Below are 18,895 nucleotides of genomic sequence, written 5' to 3' on the forward strand. Positions count from 1 at the left end.
CAAAACACTACACAAGCCAGTAAGCACCTTCAAATTCTTGTAATATTTTGCAGACTGGGACTTCACTGCATACTTAAAGGCAGTTCACCCTCTTAAGTATTTCCCTTCTTTATTAGAGACTCAATATCTGATTTTCTGAAGAAGAGAGGAGTTATTAGAGGAATTATTACATCACTGCTTGTATTTTAATCTCAAGTTATCCTGCCTATCTCTTTTACTCATTTTGCAAACAAAAACAGACTGACAAAAAAAATTCACAGAATATATATGCAATTATACATATACCACACAGATACATATATACCATATAAAAATGTGTATACATATATATACAGGTAAATATGTTTACAACAGTCAGTGATTTAATTTGCCCTTAAGGAGGATTAGTTTCTAGCAGAAGAAAATAAAAAAAAACAAACTTCCTGTTGTCTGTGACAAACTCTTAATAAAGCAGTAAAATTTACAGCTGTACTTGATTCTAAATTTACAGTCCTTAGATGACAGTAACATTTCTAACTTAGTATGTCAATGAAAAAAAAAAGATTTCTCACCTGCAAGTGCTAGTGTGGCAGTACTGATAGTAAAGCCCATAGATATGTGTTCATATTTAAATAAAATGTAATTGCCTAATCCTTTAAAACGAAAAAAAACTTTGAGAGCAAGCTGTTCAGCAAAATAGTGACAATGCCTTTTAATTTTGCCCAACTGGGTTCAAAGATCAAAATCCTATTGAAGTGTTTTTAAATGCCAGTTAAAAACCACAGCTAGAAATAAGCATGGTATGCTTGATTATAGCCCTCCCCTTTATAGCTCAAGCTGATGACACAAATACCACGAATGCCTACTCTCAGTTCTTTTTCAGCTTTCTGAACTTTCTGATTCTTTTTGCACAGCACTCTCCTGCTGAAGGTAGATATCATTTAAAACCTACACTTAGAAATGAGGGCTCTTTAGCCTTCACCACATTCAAATACATGTCTTAAAATCATATAAAACATACCGTAAATAGTAAAATATTTTAGTTGCTTTAGCTACAAGGCTGTCTTCTAAAGCATCCTTGAGAAATGATTTAGGAATTACTACAAACTGTGGGACTGTGACTGATATCCCACCTCTTTTTCCATGACACAGTGCTTGTATTTCTGTGCCTATTTAACTGCCTTGTACAAGAGACTAGAAAAATATTCCTTCATTCTCTTTCTTTCATTCCCTTTTCTTACCCAAATAAGCAACTGTTTGAAGATGGGAAAAACAACAACAACAAAAAACTTAATAACTTAATTCTGCGCTGCATTTTTGTATAGGAGCCATTTCTTCAGCTGTATGAACCCAAATTTTCTTTACTGCTCTTCACCATGAATAACTCTTGTTCCAGCTGCTAGGCAGACAAACTTTAAAGAGAATGAGAGGAGTTCAACAGTTCTCAAATCTATCACACCACTGCTAAGAGGTATAGAGACAAACCCACTGGAAATGGAAGGTACTACATTGAGACAGGTATTTAAAAAGAGATTTAGAATTTGGAGACGAAAAATGAAAAAAACAGACAGACACATACTATCAGCTCACGGAATAAAGAAGTGTGGAATGGGTAAAAAAAAAAAATATGGTTCAAGCGTTTTTAATTTGGAGTAACGTGTCTTTTAAACTTCTTTAAATAAAAACAAAAACTCAAAATTATTCCCTGCCAATGCTACTGCTCAGTTATAAGACTTCAAGATGTAGTTATGAAAAGTACTTTTTTAAAAATTGCTCATATTTTGATTACTTGGATTGTTTCTTGTACACATTTAAAAACATCAGAAGCAGTCAAAAATCATCACACAGTGAAAAATAATAATTTCACAATCACAATGCATGCTACCATAACGTAATATTATTTTAGGACACCAAACTGAAATACTGAAATACCCAAAGAAAATTCTGAAGAAGGAAAAGTGCTTATTTTGTTTGGAATAAATCTTTCCTGAATTCCTATTCTATTAAAGAAAAATAGAGTTTGACTCTTAGTTTGATTTTAACTTAGTAGGCATTTTAATTATGGAAAATGTGATTGAGTGCTTCTTGCATTAATTAGGCTCATCATCCATATTAATTCTTTGTATTCACAAACACAGAATTTGCCATTGTTAAGCAGCAGGTCACATTCACACCTCTGGACTGGAGCTGTCATATTCACTTTGAGTTTGGCTTGGCCTGTGTGGAATACTTGGCTTCAGCTTGTTTTGCTCTAAGTGTAATAGCCTAATAACCAGAAGGCTGTCATTTAATTTTCATTTTGTTTCACTAGGTATACTTTCAAAGCAATACGTAATTTTTGTTAATACTTTTGATGTAGATTAGAAGGATTAAATTCAAGATCTCTGAAGACCAAATGCAGTGGAACTAGAGCTGATCTTTTTCTTTTATTGAAAGAATACACATTGTGCCATAATTACAGCCATTAAAGGTATTTCACATTCCTCTGGCTGTTGGGTGCACAATGAACTGGAAGCTTTTCAAGCTTTTATTTTTAAACAATGCAATGAATATGTACCTTGAGTAAAGGAACTAGAAATCATCCCATTTCTTTCTACTTCTCAATATCGTTTTGATCCATATCCCAGTAGATACGTTAAGAAGTTCATATGTACTACAAGCACTTATCCCAGACGCCTTTGGCATTCAGAGAACAAGCACCCAGCAGAAGTGTATTACAAATCAGTACATCCCTCTGAATCCTAAAGCACCAATTAAAGCAGTACATTTGTTGCTGGGTTTATCATAACTGGTTTTACCAACACTCAATAAGAAAGGGTGTAGGGAAATGTGCTCCCATTTTCATTTCTATAATAACGTCCAGACTGCACTTGTTTTCACTTGTGTACAACAAAGATTTTTTTTTAGTGCAGGTTGGCATCATGGAATATCACCTACAAATTCTCCATTACCAAAATTCCTCAGAAATAAGGACACAAACAGATCCCTTATTGATTTCATTAAAGAGTTCTCTATAATATCATGACTGCTATATCACACCTGTTGTTTAAATACAACCTTTTGATGTATCAAAATCTAATAATAAAAAAATACGATTTTAGGAAGACAAAGCAAGAGATGGAAAAGAAAACTGAAGAAAGAATAGGCTAATCTTTGTACTTACGAAAAGCTCTATAGAATTCTTCCAGACCTAGGTGCTTGTCACTATTATAATCATCATATTTCAGCAAATCGAACAGAGAGCAGTCAGACAGATCCTTGCCAAGCTCATCCCGTTTTATTACCTGACAAGAAAATTATAACCATGAAATTACATTTGGGCTCTTAGAGTTCTCTAGTATAATTAATTGTTTCTAATAATCATTTAATAGATCATTTTAAGGTTGCTGTGAGGCAAAGAACTGAAACTGTGTGAAGTCAGGGATTTTCCAGTTACTTTGTAATTATTTATTGCAGTTTTAAAGTTTATATCTTTAAAACAGACTTTGAGATTAATTAAAAAAAACTCAGAATATGTAGAAAATTTATATAATCTGGCTAGACAGAAGCACTATAGAGAAACTGCGGATGACAAAGCTGGTTTTACTTATTCATGATTGCAAATGGTGATTTAGAAAACTTTGAATATCCATGAGAAGATCATTTCCCAAGCATACCTGTTTTTTTCTTCTCAGTAATTCCTGACCACAAAACAAACAAACAAACAAACAAAAAAAACACTCATTTTCAAAATTAACTACAATAAACACCAATTGCCCCGCTAATTTTATCAGCTTCTTAGAGGCTTTTCAAAAGCCTATTATCTTTCCAAGGACCTGTTAACAAAGTAGTTGACCTGAAAAGACCAATGTTTCATTATGGGTGCACATCCACTTTGTAAACAATTCATAATTAATAGCTCCTAGTTTTTCACTCACATGAACTTCTCCATGAGAAGCGTTCTTTAATTTGTGCACTGCTTACATTTAAAGTCCTGGACATCATCCAAGGTATTAAGATGTTTGTACGTGAAGATATTCAGAATTTTAATTTTAGATAGCACACATAAAAAAACGTTTTCATATCTGAAAGAACCAAACCTAATACAACTCTTCTAATCATCTAATGGCTGCACAGTTTTGTACCATTCACAGAAAAATGAAAGCAAATGCAGTTCATTCATTTGTAAAATAATTACTCCTCCTGTCCTCTACTTGTCTCCCAAAATGACTAGAGAACTACTATATTTGCATTATATGATAGTTTCTGAAAAATCAAGCGATACAGAGGCTTTTGTGTTCAAATCATTTGCAAAGGAATCAGCAGGAATAGAAAAGAATGGATTCAGTCATTATTCACGTAAATACAAAATGTCTAAACATGTAAAAGAGAACAACAGGAGTATTACAGAGAAGAGAAAGGACAAATATGTTTTCCTCCTGGAAGTTATTTTCTGTATGCTAACATAAACGCTTTATAAAAAGACAGCAACCTTGTTAGCACATTAGCAATTATGAAAACCATTCACAAAGATAAGAACTAACACAAAGCAACATTTAGTTGTTATTAATTACAGAGGCATACTATGCTACCTGAACATTAGTGCTAGCTACTCCCAATACTTTGAAAGCTTTTAAAAGCCCTTCTTTAATTACAAAAGACTTAAGTTTTTAATAACATACTGTTGTATCTTTAACTGTCAATGAAATCTGAGCTTTCAAGCCATGAAATGTAGTTAAAATCACAACTGGTTCATGGACATGCAACACTTGGAGGGTGAGAAGCACTGTTGCTTTGCTTGTTTTTTTCATAAAATCTGGTCTAAAATTGGTTAAAACACTCACTCCCATTAGCTTCAGTTGCACAAACACGGATTTAACATCACACAAAAGCGAGGCAACAAAATCTGTTAAAATCCACCAACACTTACAACTACTGTCCTGCATTTTAAGGTGTATATTGATATTATCAGATTCCATCTTTTGAGCTGTAATCTATCAGGATGCTTTCCATCTAATAATTTGTTCAATTTTATTTTAAAAATACCCATAATCATTCATATTTCATAAATGGTTAGACCAAATGATTGCGATAATCTAAGTATGATACTGTGGGTAGATACCATTTTTTTCTGCCATTTAATTCTTATCTTCAGCAAGATCAACATTTGATTACAGATATGAGATTCAGTGCTTGTTTATACACTGCAATATACTTTGTGCCTCTTTGGAAAGTTTTAATCAATATGCAGAACTCCCCAAAAGATCTGTGAGGTCAAGTTTTAGAAAGTGAAGAAGAGATTTTGTATCACAATTAGTCTTCATCAACTGTGATTTTCTGTTCCAACTGTTTCTGTTCCATCCATTTCTAAGATTCCACATGTGATCCGATTACACTGCCTAATTCTCTGAAATAAAAACTCATCTTTGTGAAGTTTTGTATGATTTTTCCCCTCCTATCACAAGAGACACGGGTCAGAGCAGGCATTAGAATATGGCAATCTGGATTTTGAAAAGGAAATTGGAACTATATGTTTTAGTGGAAAACTGGATTTAGATCAGATTGACTGGGAGATGAAATTATAACCTGTGTAAGACTTGGGTAAAGCTGTCTACTTACCAAGTTATTAGCAAACAGAAAACATCAGTAGTGAGTGTTTTAAAATCAGCAGGATCAAACTAACTGTTCTCAGGAGTTCCTAACTCACCGTATTTGTCTTGTTGACAGAACCTTTCAACAGATATTCACTTATCAGTAAAATTCCTTAAGGTGGGATATATTATGACAACACCAAAAAAAAAATCAGTTCAAGAAATAAACAGCAGAATCCACATTTAAAGGCTGATTATATTTTGTACTGCTAAATGTCACAACTTTCTTTTTTTTTTTAAACACCAGCTTCTAAGAAATACAGCCTGTCAGACAAACCCATTTCCATTTTCTTTTACTTATCCTACGGATGTAATTTGCAAAGATACATTGCTAAGCATAATTGCTTCTTGAATGTATTTTTAGTTTCACACACTGTATCATTACAAGAAAACAAAAACAAATTAATCAACCTGTGCAGTATCAATAAAGGTATGTTTTCCTTAAATAAATGTATCAGTAAACGCAAAACAAAAAAAAAAAAAAAAAAAAAAAAAAGGTGTCAATAAGGAACTCAAAAGTATTTTGGAGGTCTTGTGATTCATTCTGACTATTTTGATCATTTAAAATAAATACAAAAAACAAATTGGCAGATAGCATATATGGGTGAAGTGAATAGTAATGTGGAGAAGGATAGGGGGCCGCATAGGGAATGAAATGGATCACATGGTTAGGCGTTATCAAGGAAGGATCTGTGGTTTCACAGAGTCAAATATAAGGTAGTTAATATAAAGACAAGAATCTAGACCATATCTAAATGAGGATAAATGTACCTCGGAAAGCATTTTATCTAAAACGATTCAGGATTTGCTGTGGATAAGGCAGCCTCATAAATTCCAGGATCACCCTGAAGCCTGAGCAAGCAGTAGCAATATGATCTTTGGAAATGTAACAAGGTAATTGAAGTTAGAAAAGCAATTTTTACTTCTTTGTATTCAAATGTGGAAACTCATGTTAGAACAGTCAGATTTCCTTTGCACATATTAAATTTAACGTTGAGAAGCTAGATGTTAGATTTTTCAAGTTAGAAGTGATCCAAAAAGTAACACTAAACCTATTGAAATGCCTTACACTAAACCTACTGAAATGTTTTACACTAAGAGAGATGAGAAAAATCAATCTCTATGATTTTGTTGCTGTTGATTTTTTTTTCCCCCCACTGTTTTTAAAGGAACGCTATCAGCTGACTGTAGTATCAGTTCTATAGGTACTTTCATAGGGAAAGTACAGATGCTCCACTTGACAAAAGTCTATAGGACAGGAAAAAAGAATAACATCTCACATTCTCAAAAATAAAAAAAAAAATCTAGTAGGGTAATTAGCCTTAAATTCTAGGACCTGTAGATTCTCCTCGATGTCTTCAACATATTTTGGGCAATTTCCTTCATTCTATGTTAACCTGGTAAACAAAAGGAAAGTACCCAAGCCTTCAAAATTACAGACACTAGCTCGCAAGTAAGGATGCCAATATATTTCACTGATGGGAAGGAGAAAAGGTTTACTACTCTAAAATTATAATTCCAGACTCTCTGGGACCAATCTGAGGTTTTCCCTTGCTATTTCCTAAAGCAAGGGCATTCCCTGCGTTCTTCTCTGTACCTCAGCAGTACATCTCCTTCCTCTATCAAATCTAGTTTAAAGGCCTGATGATGAGCCCCATCGGCTTGCTGCCTAATATATTCTTGCTCCTGCTGGTCAGATGTGTCCCATCCTACATCAACCTTCCCAGTTTATCAAAAATGGTTCGTAAACCATAGAAAACAAAGCCCTGAGCGTGACACCATCCACGTAGTTATTCCATCAACTGGTCTGTTCTTCTTCTGCCCAGATTCCAGCCTCCTGATGGAAGGATTGAGTAGAACACTACCTGTACACTTGATCCCTCAAGCATATTCCCAAGTGATGTAAAGTCTGCCTTGATATTTTAAAGTTCCTAATCACAGACTTGCATGACCCAGCTAGAAAGACCAGGAGCAGATTGTAATCCTCCGGCTTCAGACTATTTTTATGTTAGATTACAGAGCCACGAAAAAATTCCCACTCAGATGTCAGAACTGTCCAAATGAAAGAAAATAAGTAACAGTCCGCAACTTTAAAGTGTAGTGCTATTATATGTTTTAAACTTTTTCAGACTTGAAACGGCATTTCTTTTAATTAAAAAATAATTATGTTACTTTTTCTGAAGTGCAGAATTGTTTTTGTTTCCATCTATATGCTAAGGCAAAAATTTCATAGTTTCAGATCAAAAATATTTTAATACATTTGTAGTATTGGCGCCTTCATTTCAAGACTCTGATTACTCCCAATTTTATATTAGGGAGTAAAGCTAGATGGACATGTGTAAAAGAAAGTGAGAGAATTTGCACTCATTGCAAAGCAAAATGATCCCTACAAGGACAGGCTGAGAGAAATGGGGCTGTTCAGCCTGAAGAAAAGGTGGCTCTGGGGAGACCTGAGAGTGACTTTTCAGTATCTAAACAGAGGCTTATAAGAAGGAAGGGGACAGATGCTCTAGCAGCATGTGTTACTGTAAGACAAGGGGAAATGGTTTCAAACTAAACCAACCAAAAAAAGGGAGATGTAGGGTGAATAGAAGTTGTTTTTGTTTGTTTCTTTGTTTACAATAAGAGTGGTAAGGCAATGAAACAGGTTGCCAGAGAGATGGGGGATGCCCCATCCTTGTAGACACTTAAGGTGGGCTGGACAGGACTCAAAAGCCTGATGTAGCTGTAGGTGTTCCTGTTCATTTCAAGGCAGTTGGACTAGATGGCCTTTAACATCCCTTCCAATTCAAATTATTTTATGATTCTATGAAAATAGAGGAGATAAAATTTAGGGCACTCAAAGATGAAGTTTTAGTTCAATATTCATTTGAACAAAAAATAAATTCAGGATCTTTTTTTTTCTATAATAGAAAAAAAAATACTTTCAATAATCTCTGAAGATGATTATATTTTAAGTGCAGAAAAATAACATTCACAAAATCACTGTGGTTGGAAGGGACCTCTGATATCATCTACAGATCATCCAGACTGCCCAATTTTGGCTGTGAGGAAAACTGAAAAACTGTCCTGTTCATATAATACTACTGAGTGAAGCAAAGACTCTTACCGAGTCTTAGGGCAGTACCAAGACCTTTCAAACATTTTCTCCCCCACACAGAGAGAAACACAGAAATACATGGTAAAATATAATTATCTTTTCAAGAAAATTAATCATCACTTTTTCAGTGCCAGAAACCTTTCACAGTCTGCAAATTAGTCAACTTCCAGACTGGGACTTCTTGTTCCTTTTCTCCTCCTCACAACAATTTCAATTTTCAGAAATACTTATGGCTACCACATACATTGGAAGGAGAAGAAAGCAGGAATCTAATTTGACTTGACATTCAGTTGGTTGAACTCAGCAGAATACACATGTCAAGCTTCCAACAGTCACAACTAATGCTCTGAAAACCAGAGTTTTTAACTAAAGATCCTACATCAAGTCCTTGTAATTTGATTTCTTGTTTGCAATCTTTATTTAGCTCTGAGTCGTATGTTCAGTTCTCCACAATTATGCAGACTAAAAACTCCATCAAACAAAAGCTAAAATTTACAACTGCTGAGATTATGCAAGAGCTGGTGCCTAACAGCAAGACTACACACTATTCTGGATAACCAGATGATTTACTGTTCTCCACTCTGTCTTAGGTAAGGGAGACAGAAGTTCTCAGGTGAAGCTTCTGCTGTCAAAAAGGCTTCAAGTGAAATGTATAGCATTATTTTTCTTCTCTATTCAAACTGACTAAAGAACTCGCTCTGGGGTCAACATGCTATTCTGTATGTCTCATCAAAATATAACAAACCACACAGTATTAACAATTAGTTCATTTTGTTATTCTTTGGATCAGATAATTTGATGTTCTGCTATGAATTTTAACAAAAAGCTCTGCAACCAGAGTTAAAGGCAGTTGTTTTTTTTCTATGCATGTGAAAAAAAGTGTTACTTTACAATTGTTATTAAAAATCATTTCTACAAAAGAGACATATATGGAAAAAAAATATTTATATTATTGTAAATAACATATAGTGTGGTTGAAAATATCATACTGGAACCATGTTTTTAAATTACATTTGGCACCAAGAAAGAAATGAAAGAGGAGAAGCGTACATAGTGCAATTAAATTTCTGTAACTTCACAAACATTTAGAAACTCTGCAAAAAGAGTTTTTCTATTGACCTTCAATGCTATGATGGCTACTCAGAGAATAATGCCCCCTATTTTATTATGTTGGCCCACGATGTCATGTGTCAATGTTGGTGGTACAGCAGTAGGGGTCAAATCTTCCCACCAATACTCCTTTACATGTTGTTGCCATGCAACAGTTGGCAGCAGAGCAGAAGTGTGACAAAATGGTATCTCATATGGAAGTGCATGTAATGCAAAGGCGTGTCACTGAATTCCTCCATGCAGAAAAAAGTGGCACCCACTGACATTCAGCAATAGGAGCACCACAAGGAGGTGGGAAACAGCGAGTCACCTCCATTGGTACAGATATTTATGAGTACAGCACACAGATTCTTGTTCAACACTAATGAAAATACACAGCTAATGAAAACGACTTTGAAAAATAGCATTTTTTAGCTGAGAATTTGCTTCATCAAACAGAATTATTGTGCTTTTTGTACACGTTGCAGTTTCCGAGGAAATAAATAGGACGCGTTACTTTCGGAGCAATGTTTGTATTACTTTAGTCCTGCTCTTCTAATAAAAAGATCATGGTTTACAATAGATAATGATTTTGTAGTAGTGAAAGAATTTAGTTATTTTTCAGTAATTAGATGGGGGCTATGGCAAAAAAAAAAAAAAAAAAAAAAAAAAAGAAAGAAAGAAAGAACAAGATAATGGTAAAATAGAAAATAATCTAAAATTCAGTTTCTTTATATTGTCAGGCAATACACTAAATTCTAGCACGCTTTGTTTCGATTGTATGTAAGTATTACATGTAAATCGTACAGCTATACCTGAGAGCACTTTGTATGGCATGTATTTATGCAGTATAGTAAGTACCATTTGTAAAACGTATTCACTTGATAGCAGAAGTTCCAAAAGATTTTCAAAAACATCGTGAAAACACATCTCCACAAGGATCACTGAGTCTAACACAGAACCACCCAATATTCAAACCTTATATCTTTCTCAGAGCGGTGTCAAAACACTACTTGAACTATGGCAGCTCGGGAGCATGGCCACTGCCCTCTGCTGAAGTACCTTTTCTTAACACCTCACCTGACCCTCCCTGATGCAGCTCCATGCTGCTCTCTCGGATCCTGCTGATACCACAGAAAGCAGAGCTCATCGCTGCCCTCCACTCCCTGTGTGGAGCCACCATAAGGGCTCCCCCCAGCTCCTCTGCTCTAGGCTGAGCAAACCCAGGGACTTCAGCTGCTCCTCATAGGTTGTCCTCTAGACCCTTTACTACATCTGTAGTCTTTATATTGTGGTACCCCAAAACCGTACACGGTGTTTGAGATGAGGTTGCACAGAGCAGAACAACCCATCCTTCACCTGACTGGCAGTGCTGGGCCTGATGCTGCCCAGGGTAAGGTTGGGTCTTCTGGCTGCCAGGGCACACTGCTCCCTCACGTTCAATTTGCCATCAGCCAGAACCTTGAGAACCCAGAGCTACCCTGTTCCCAGATATAAATCAGAACCAAGTACCCTATTATGATTTATAATGCAGCCTCCATTCAGGAAAATATTTTTTTTAGTGGCTGTCTAGCAGTCAGTGTTATCAAATTTGATGTTTTAGAGTTTCTCGTAAGTAAATTAAAGCAAAATACATTTCCCATGACAACGTTCATCAGAGACTTAGTTTCCTTAGGTAAATTATAGCCTAGTGCTGTCATGCCTACTGGTGCAACCGTTATTGGTCTAAATCTGCAATTAATTAATAAAGCTTGCTGACTAGAAACACAGTAAAAGCTCAATTAGCATTACTGAATTGCTTTACAATACTTTTTTTGTTTTTATTTATTTATTTTTAACTCCTCAAATATATTTAGACTTCAAGAATGCACGCAATGGACAACAGAATGTTTAAAGGACAAAGCAACCTATAATATATTCTGCCCCTCCTCATGTATATTTAAAGTAACTGTATTCAAGTTTCTCAATAATTACCACAATTTCTGAATAATTAAAATTTTCCCAGAATGAAGTTTTCCACCTCAGAGATACACACGCACTTCCTAAAGTGAAAGAATCCTGAGACATAATATACCACGTATCTGGACAACAGCAATTGAATAGCTTCTGGGCTAATGGAAACAAATCTAAATCTTACCTGAGACAATTCATTTGTGTCCACAAGTCCATTGCTGTCAGAATCAAAATACTGAAACATCTGATCTACGAGAAGTTTCCTTAAAGCCATTTTCTCACCAACATTTTTCTCTTTTGATTGTGCAGCATATCTCTGATTTTGAAGATCCAATAACATATTTTTCACTCTGCTGTATTCAGTAGGTTTGCATTTATCTCCTGAAAAGGAAACACACAACACAAGCTTATTTTGAATTTGATTTCATAGGAAGAGGGAGAAGTAAATTAAAAAAATAAGGATAAAAGAAGAGAGTATTAACTCTTTGTAACAACATCAACAGGGTTTCCTTACGTGGCAAGGAATTTGTTCTGCTCTATCTTTATCCACATCATTTCCTTATCTGGTTTTCAGTTAAAACCCCAAAATAATTACAGTTCTAGAACTTTGCATAGATAAAATCTTCTGTGTATCAAAGCTAAGGAAAGTCTGAACAATTTTAAGCCTGTACTTCGCTCATTCAAGTCACTCTGAAAAGGAACATCTGAAGATTTCATAAAATGTGACCTTTAGGAAAGTATTCTGTGTAAACATTCATATTATTACAGTACAATATGTGCAGTAGAAGCTGAAAATATTTTAGGAAATCATACATTCCAGAGAACATATTTCAGAATAACATTTGACTTTACAAAGTAGAAACCACACTTGAGTATTCATAAAGTAGCTTTAGCTTACCAGGTACTGGACAGATGAAACTTATGTGAAGAAGAGAATTTGAAATCACAAGAAAAAAGAAATGATGTCTAAGATAAGATCTAGTTTAGTTTTTTCATCATTGAGTCCTTCTGTGAAGTAGAAATTATTTCAACAGATGTCCTGCATACCATGATTACAGTCAATGATTACAGCTGCTATTTATTTGGAAATACAATGTAATTTACTTCTGATGCTTTGTATTTTATATTGAATAGATAAACTATTTAGGAGTTCTGGTTTTTTTTGTTTGTTTTCTTCATTGAGCTTCATAAAGATCAGATACATAAATGTGGACCAGTAAAATACAGTAACCATGTACGTGTTGCAAAAAAAACAAACAAACAACCAACAAAATCAACAGTTAGCTATTATTTATTAACTCTAACATGACAGAAACATTCTGTGTTGATTACCAAAGAAAGCTGTGTTCTAATTATTCTTTTTAGAAAATACCAATGTAAAGAAGGAACAAACATTTATCTCACAGATGTCGCCTAAACAATTATTTTATTTTTTTTTAAATTTGAGATTACCACTTCAGTGCACTTAACATCACTGCATTGCTATGAACTCCCACCATCATTTGATAAGGTAGAGAGAGAGAAAGTTCCTACATGCTTCTTGTAACCTTACAGGGAAATTCAGATCTGAAAGGAGAGGCCTCCTAAGATGGAAGTTAAATGGTACAGGTACAAAAAAATATTTCTAAGAATTCAAAACACTCTAGGTTATCTTTTATTTCTAAAAGCCACATAACAGGCAATAACTGCAAGACAAATCCCAATGTTGTAACAGTAGGAAACAAAACTAAACTGTTTTTACGGTTAAACTTTTTAACAGCCTTATCTACGTAAAGCGTTCACATATTTGTCTTTCATTTGCCAGAGGCATGGAGAATGAGGACGTACAATATGTAGAACTGACTATGCGGATGCTTTTCAGAGATAATGCAGGAATACTCAGTAGGGAAACAGAAGAGTTCTGTAGCCATTCTGTATCTGTAGCGAGGAAAGTTTGTCATCTGAGTGGATCCAAGCTCCAGGCGATGGGGTGAGAAGACAGCACTTGAACAGACTAATACATCTGGTGAACTCCAAATAACTGAGCCAGGAAAGGAAGCAGCACTTTGTCTCCCCTAGACAACTTTTCTGGGTGTAATATCCCCAGAGTGACAGATTCTGTATTTTTTTCCAGAGCAGCAGAAATCTAACACCACAAATGACACGACATGTCATGGTTACAGCCTTACCAGTGTTCACATTTTTCCACAAAGGTGTAAGTCCTACTTATTTGTTAGGTAACACGCTGGTCAGACCTAGTTACTACATCTAGATCTTAACCCCAGTAATTTGTTTTTGGTCAGACATTTCCCAGTCTGTTACTCTAAAGCTTGCAAAGAGATTTTTGCCTTAGCAATATGGAACATAAATAAAGCAGTTTATTTCCTAATAAAATCAAATACGTTAGAGTATCTCATTAAGTCATGAAATGCCTGAGTTAGGAAAAAAAAAAAAAGAAAAATTATAAAAAGAAGAATGCTCATTGCCCTAACCCAACTAGAAGATGAGTGATCAAGAATTGAATATAGATTCTTGCATCTATGAAGACTTCATGGTTATGGAAAAAGTTTTACAGGCTGGATAGAGGGAGATGTCCCTGCTTATAGAAGGGGACTGGCACAAAATGATCTTAAAGGGCCCTTCCAACCCAAACCATTCTATGATTTTCAACCAGCTGCAAACAAGGTGAATACAGTTCACAAAGCAATTTCATGACTCTGTTAACCTACCTTCAGTAGATGATTATTTTCAATTCAACAACAGTGGCAAAGCCAATGTTCTTTATGGGGTTGCTTTGATCATGGCTATAAGGTAACAGCTGTAATTTGCTTTTCATGTGTTCCTCTTCACTCTACAGATCAACCTGACTCAGAATTACATTCCCTGCCCTAATAGTGCTCATCATTTACGTTATAGCTCAGTCTGATTCTTTCAGTGCTTCCCTAACTTGTTTGAAAACCAGCCCTCATGAAAATATTGCCATCACCTTTTTGAAAAATTACTTTTAAAAAATGTTTTAAAACATCTTGTAAAACAGATATTATTTTGCTTCTCTAAATTGTTCGTCTGACCACATTACACACTTGTCTGTAATACAGCAGCAGTATTCTCTGATGACTTCATCTGAAAAGGACATCAAGGTCTCTGGATGCAATCACTTAATTTGCATATAAGAGGAGCTCTGGAAGCAATAATCATGTATTTTAACTCAGTGTCAACTGTCTATCTTAAAACAGTGTACAGAAAAAGTATAAAAATGAACATTACCTTAGAGCAGCTTTGATTTATTTATTTGGCATATATACAATTGCTCATAACAAATAAAGACCAAATAAGTTTTCTGTTCTTCAGGCATGGTAGCTATTTCAAAATCTTGGGAGAGTTAAAGACCTGGGTAAAGAGGGCATATGCTCCACCTGCCAGATGGTTGCTCACTTTTCCTGTTCCCCTGTCTTATGATATTGTTTGAGATTATCAAGCTTCTTGCAATACATGCAGTAAAAAACATGTGACATACTTGCTATTTTAAATAAAAATAAACAAGTAAGTAGCTGCCACTCGCAAACACTGGAGGAGGAATGAAAAGGAAAGTATTTTCTGCTACTTAGAGTAAGTATTCTTAAATAAATGCAGCCAACTCACACTTTTCAAGAAGTGAACAATCTGTAGCAATTCTGCCTTGAAGTGTCGCTACATTAATTTTCTCTACTACTACTTTATTTTTCATTCTATTTGTCAAAGTAATCTGTTACAATGGAACTGTTGTGCTTAGATCCAAACATCCGCCTTTTACTCCGCATTCTAACAGATTTTAGGCTGCTGACAATTCAACCTTCAGTTGATGCTCTGAGTTAATTACAGCTGTGCTAACAGGTGCACACAGGTTTATTACATTAAAACATTTTCACTTTATGCATAAATCAATGTGGTTTTTATGCCAAGGGCTTCACAGATCTGAATATCGAGTCAAATATGATTAATGGATGTGACAGAAAAGGGGATCATAAGGAAATAGTGACACACTGTCTCCACACTTGTTTAACAAATCATCCTCTTATCTCATTGTCATGACCACCTTTTAATGTGGTTCTCAAGATATAATTGCAGTAGATGTTTCAATTACAAGAATGAGGCTCTGTTGATGTATAGAGGAGCTTTCCTAGGCTGGAGTAGCAGCACAGGAAAGAACCTGGGGAGCTGTACTATTTATGTAATCAGCATAACTTGGAAAATAGTTGTATGAAAGGAAGACAAAATGGCAAAAAGGGATTAAGTATGCCAACCTTGAAAGTGAGGAAAAGTAATTTATGCTTAATGCGATGGAGAAAGAAGCATTCTGTAAATTGTATTACGCCCAGTATTACAAAAGTCAAAGATGGTATATAACAAAACCAGAAAGGATGATTCACCAGGATACATGATGAACCTCACCACAACAGACTTTCAGATTGTTGACACATTTTGGAATTTATCTCTGTAATTATACTGTGACATTTAGACAACCAAAACGTATCACAGTTTTAGTTCTGTTCATGGTTTTGAAAGAAAATTCATAATATATATTCCTAAATCTTCTCCCCAATAAATCAGTTAGACTATGTCAGTTAACATTAATTAGCAAATTATCATTTATCTTATTCTTCATATAACTTATGAAGTCTTGAATAACACTAAGGCATTCGATGTTAAAAAGACTAAGTTGCATATAATTGTATCTATATGTGAGAGCAATCTCTTTATTGAGCATAACTTCATAATTAAATTCAATTTTCTGATACTTTTTTTTTTTTTTTTTTTTGCTTCTTCATTTCTGAACTGGGCTTACTGCACAAATAAGCAATTGAGTTTTGAAGTCCCAGAAAACAATAATAGTAAATATTTGTTTTTCTTGTTCTTTTTCATTTGTTTCATTCACAGAAAAGACTGATTCCAGTACACAGAAAAGTTTCACAAAAACACTGCTGTGATTTATTTTACAAGTTTTCTGTCACCTCCTGTAAAATCTTAGATGTACAGAAACCCAAAAGTAAAACACATGCACTAGAATCAGAGTGTCAATCTTCTCTTCCACACCTTGTAATTTCTGAAACAGTGCTAGTTCTATGATTTACTTAATTCAAATTCCATAATAGGAGAAAAGTGCAAATGCTTGGCTGTTAGTTTCTCTCCATTTGACACAGCAGTTTTGCAGCTGTATCCTTGTTACCTAGGAAACAGTTGGAAATCAGAGATTGAGTGCTATTGCCATCTTTGACAGTTTTGAACAATGATGTTTGTCCATAATACAGAAAAATTATTATATTTGACAACTTAATATGCTAAAGAATAAGATATATATGGAAACTAATTGGCTATCTGTAAAAACTTAACAGTACAATAGTACCACTATTATTGTCTGTAAAAGAATATTAAAGATATTCAACCAGGGTAATAGTTAGGAGTCACTCCTTAAAATCAAATTCAAATCTCAAGGTTCTGCAGTTCATAGCTTTGGGGAAAATAGTTGTGTAGAGAGAAAAGGAAAGAAAGATTATAATTTAATAAAATTATATATAAAGTCAAACTATCTGATTTCTGTTCCCAGTTATTCGCCGCTTTCACAAGTAAAGCAGGCATTTTAAACTCTCTTTGCCTTAGCACCTCCATCTACAAAATAAGAATAACTTATTTCAAAGAGGTATCAAGACTCATTAATATTCATGGAGTATCTCTATCTGCACAAAAGAAGTTATCAGCTCCTGATACACAACTGTAATCTTTATATACTTTATGATCTTGAGCAAAGGTGTATCTGTATAGCACAGCTGTTAAAAATTTGAAGGAAAAACATCAGCTCTTTCAGAAGAAAACTACTTTTTACTAGAGAATTCTGCTACAATTAATTATTTCAGAACTGATATAAGCACAAATCACGTTTTTTTTTTTATTATTAAATAGACATGCAGCAAGACTATGTTGATAACCTACATGCATTTAAAATGAAGTCTGAACAATCCAATTAGCCAAAATGCTTCACTGCACAACTACAACCAGTATGGAACAAAAGTAATAAATTAATCCAAAATAAGATGTTACACCATATCTGTGCACAAAGAATTGGATATATGCAGGTACAGACACTCCCATACACAGACTGAGGAAGTCACTACAGATACGATCTGATCTCAGTTCAATTTCAAACATAACATGAGGAACAACAACTTGAAGGTCTTCATCCTTCATCTCTTTTTCATGATACAGCTGCTATGAAGTATGAAAGTTAGAATCTTATTTGTAGCTTTAACAAATAAAGGCACGTTTTAAACCACCAAATTACCTATGCTTATCTGAAAGAAACATCAAGGTTCAGACAGCATTTCACAGTATTTCCCAATTTAAAATTTCTTAAAAAAAAAAAAATAAGTAAAAGTAGAGCTCAACAGTTTTCAACTTTATTCAATGCTCTCCTCACCAAAGGTTTGGAACTGCTCCTCAGGAGTGCTGGTCTCATTTACAGACTTGTGAACTATCGTTCAGAGTTTGAGGGGAGGGCATTACACTCAAAACACAGTTTTTAATACAAATTTCCTGGATAAACGTGGTTTAAAAAAAAAAAAAGCCTTCGGTTTCACAAGTAAAATTTCACATGCAACATTAACAAGATAACCTGGTCTTCCTTGTCCTTTTGTAGGTTATTAAAGAAAAATGTGTGAGAAAAAAAAAAAAAACCTCAACAAACAGCATGTTTCAAAGGCAGACATTGCTAAAAATAAAGACTGAGACAGGATTTCAGTGCAGCATGTTATTTTCCTCTCTATTAGAGTTAACCCTACCACTGAAATTAGTCTTCCTCCCACAGGAGGAAGGCACCTAAGTCTACAAAGTCTACATTGGGAGGAAAAAAAAAAAAACAAGCATTCCAAACACAAGAGGGAGATAATGATGGGATGCAAGCTTAGCCACAAATCTATAGAAAGTTCTGCTTTTGTTTCTCAGACAGCTTATATCACAGATTGTTTAAAAAATAAAGTTGAGAGTGATGAAATTATTTATATTAAATCACAGTCTTCCTTTTCCTAAAGGCTTCTCAAAAATGTGGATTTTTTTATGAAGGTGAGGTCCCGAGAGTGAGTTAAGAAAAACTACAGAAGCGCTGCAGCTAAAAGGGATGGTTTTATGTCTCCAA

The 18,895-nt window shown here is 34.6% G+C and overlaps 1 protein-coding gene across 7 annotated transcripts in view; it reads right to left on the bottom strand.

The window, feature by feature from the left end:
- The window catches only part of FSTL5 (follistatin like 5), a 245,214-nt gene that overhangs the window by 91,185 nt on the left and 135,134 nt on the right, over positions 1-18,895 (bottom strand). For all 7 annotated transcript variants that reach the window (XM_090138465.1, XM_090138464.1, XM_090138468.1 and 4 more), the window contains 2 exons: positions 11,936-12,132; positions 3,143-3,263 (listed from right to left, as the gene is read on the bottom strand). In XM_090138465.1, the coding sequence (XP_089994591.1) occupies positions 3,143-3,263; positions 11,936-12,132 (318 nt within the window). The remainder of the gene's footprint in view (positions 1-3,142; positions 3,264-11,935; positions 12,133-18,895) is intronic.

This window comes from Phasianus colchicus, chromosome 4 (genome assembly GCF_987193195.1).
Source record: "Phasianus colchicus chromosome 4, bPhaCol1.hap1.1, whole genome shotgun sequence".
Lineage (NCBI taxonomy): Eukaryota > Metazoa > Chordata > Aves > Galliformes > Phasianidae > Phasianus > Phasianus colchicus.